The following is a 2,345-nucleotide window of genomic DNA, read 5'->3' on the forward strand; positions in this document are numbered from 1 at the left end:
TCTGTGTAGCCCTGGCTGTCCTGGAACTCACTTTGTAGACCAGGCTGGCCTCGAACTCAGAAATCCGCCTGCCTCTGCCTCCTGAGTGCTGGGATAAAAGGNGTGCGCCACCACGCCTGGCTAGTTTTAACCTTTTCTGATTCCAGACTTTTGGAGAGGTTATCAACCTGTAGGTCATGACTCCTTTGGGGATCACATATCTGATATTTACATTACAATTCATAACAGTAGCAACATCACAGTTCTGAAATAGCAATGAAATAATTCTGTGGTTGGTTGTGAAGAGAGTTGTTTACCATCGTCCTCAGAGTCCTCAGCTTTTATGGTTGGTAAATCAGCCTAGGACAGAAGCAAGAGAATATATCAGATGACTCTATAGCATCTAAGAACCTCAACAGCGTAGGGACAATCAATGAGAACATTAACATGGCTTTTCTGGGACAGTGAGGTGGTAAAGGTTTTTGCTGCCAAACCTGATGACCTGCCTTTGTTCCTAGTATCTTCATGGTGGAAGGAAGGAGAGAACCAACTTCTATATATTGTGTTCTGACCTCCATACACACACACACACACACACACACACACACACACACACACACACGTAGAAAAGTGTTTTTTTTGTTTTTAACTTAAGTCTGGGGAGATGGCTTTAGTTGTAAAGTCACACAAGCATGAGGATCTGAACCCTAGAACATATATGAAAAGCTAAAAATGGCAGTATCCCTTTCACTGGGAGGAATCAGAGGCAAGAGTATCACTGAAATTCATTGACCAGCTCTACAAAGAGGAGGGGGTACTCCCAAAAGCAAAAAACAAAAACAACAAAACAAAAAACAAAAAACCAACCAACCAAAACAAAACAAAAAAACAAAAACAACCCCCCAAGCCCCCCCAAACCCCACTTTATTTGGAGGGTGGGGCTGAGATGGGGGTCTCTCTGTGTGACCCTGTCTGCCCTGTAACTCACTATGCAGACCAGGGCAGGCTGGCCTCGAACTCAGAAATTCACTTGAGTGTTGGGATTAAAGACGTTTGTATTGTTGTTTGGTTGTTCTTTTGACATAGGGTGTGTGGTATGTAGCCCTGACTGTCCTGGAACTTGAGTTTATCTTGTCTCTACCTCAAGTGCTGGGATTGCAGGTATATGCCACTATCCTCTATCCAAAGATTATAGTTAATGCACATTAATATCAAATATTAAATATACAAGTGTGAGATTGTGCTATACATATATGTATTTATTGTTTATAATGCTCTTTTTTAATGTGCTATAGTGCAAACTTGGATGAGACCGCCCAAGCTGGTACCAGTTCGCTGCAGGTAATGGTGGATCACCATCCTGTTGCTATCACTGTAGAGGTGAAGCAAGAAGAGGACATTAAGCCATCTCCTCCCCTGGTTTCAAATCCTCAACTCAGTGATACTTTAGAGCAAAGAGAAGAGCATGAGTTAATGCATGTTGTGGAAGGATCCGTGTCTCCATCTCTTTCTTCTGTTGATATGAGAATGACATCATCTCCATCTTCTATCCCAAGGAGAGATGATATTTTTCATCAGGAAAGTGGGGAACACTTTAGGTCTCTGCTAAGATGTGACCCTCAGGTCCTGCAAATGTTAAAAGAGGAACACCAGATAATTTTAGAAAATCAAAAGAATTTTGGATTGTATGTTCAGGAGAAGAGGGATGGATTGAAAAGAAGGCAGCGGCTTGAGGAAGAGCTGCTAAGAGCAAAGATTGAAGTGGAGAAGCTGAAAGCGACTCGCCTACGGCGTGATCTGCCTGAATACAGTAGTCTCTGAGACGTTTCCAGTCTGGGGACGTGATCATTTTAATTTTGTCACAATTATTTTCATTTTGGAGCATTATGAACCTCAGCACACGTCCTATAAGAATGTTAATCTCTCTTATAAAAGAGCTTTTGACACGATTTTCTTCTTTTCTTAACCTTTCTGTTTCATTTTCCCGAGACAAGGTTTCTCTGTGTAGCCCTGGCTGTCTTGGAACTAACTCTAGACCAGGCTAGCCTTGAACCTATTTTTCTTTTTGAACATAGTTTTCTAAGTATTTAGTTACTTTTTAAATACTATATAATTTATTGATTGACTGACATGGTAATCTACTTTGTTGCCTTCCCTCAATTGTTTTCTAGACATTTAATTGTTGGCCTCATGTAAGATCTTTTATTTTGATTATAAAAAATGCAGCCGGGCGTGGTGGCACACACCTTTAATCCCAGCACTCGGGAGGTAGAGGCAGGCGGATTTCTGAGTTTGAGGCCAGCCTGGTCTACAAAGTGAGTTCCAGGAGAGCCAGGGCTATACAGAGAAACCCTGTCTCGAACAAC

General features: G+C 41.9%; 2 protein-coding genes across 2 annotated transcripts in view; both read left to right on the top strand.

The window, feature by feature from the left end:
- Fsbp (fibrinogen silencer binding protein) overlaps nt 1–1,958 on the top strand; it is a 5,099-nt gene extending 3,141 nt beyond the window's left edge. The window contains exon 2 of the mRNA XM_021222232.2: nt 1,275–1,958. Within this exon, the coding sequence (XP_021077891.1) occupies nt 1,275–1,800 (526 nt within the window). The 3' untranslated portion in view covers nt 1,801–1,958. The remainder of the gene's footprint in view (nt 1–1,274) is intronic.
- Rad54b (RAD54 homolog B) overlaps nt 1–2,345 on the top strand; it is a 68,298-nt gene that overhangs the window by 30,328 nt on the left and 35,625 nt on the right. The gene's annotated exons all lie outside the window — the stretch shown is intronic.

The sequence above is a fragment of the Mus pahari genome, chromosome 22 (genome assembly GCF_900095145.1).
Source record: "Mus pahari chromosome 22, PAHARI_EIJ_v1.1, whole genome shotgun sequence".
NCBI classification, from domain to species: domain Eukaryota; kingdom Metazoa; phylum Chordata; class Mammalia; order Rodentia; family Muridae; genus Mus; species Mus pahari.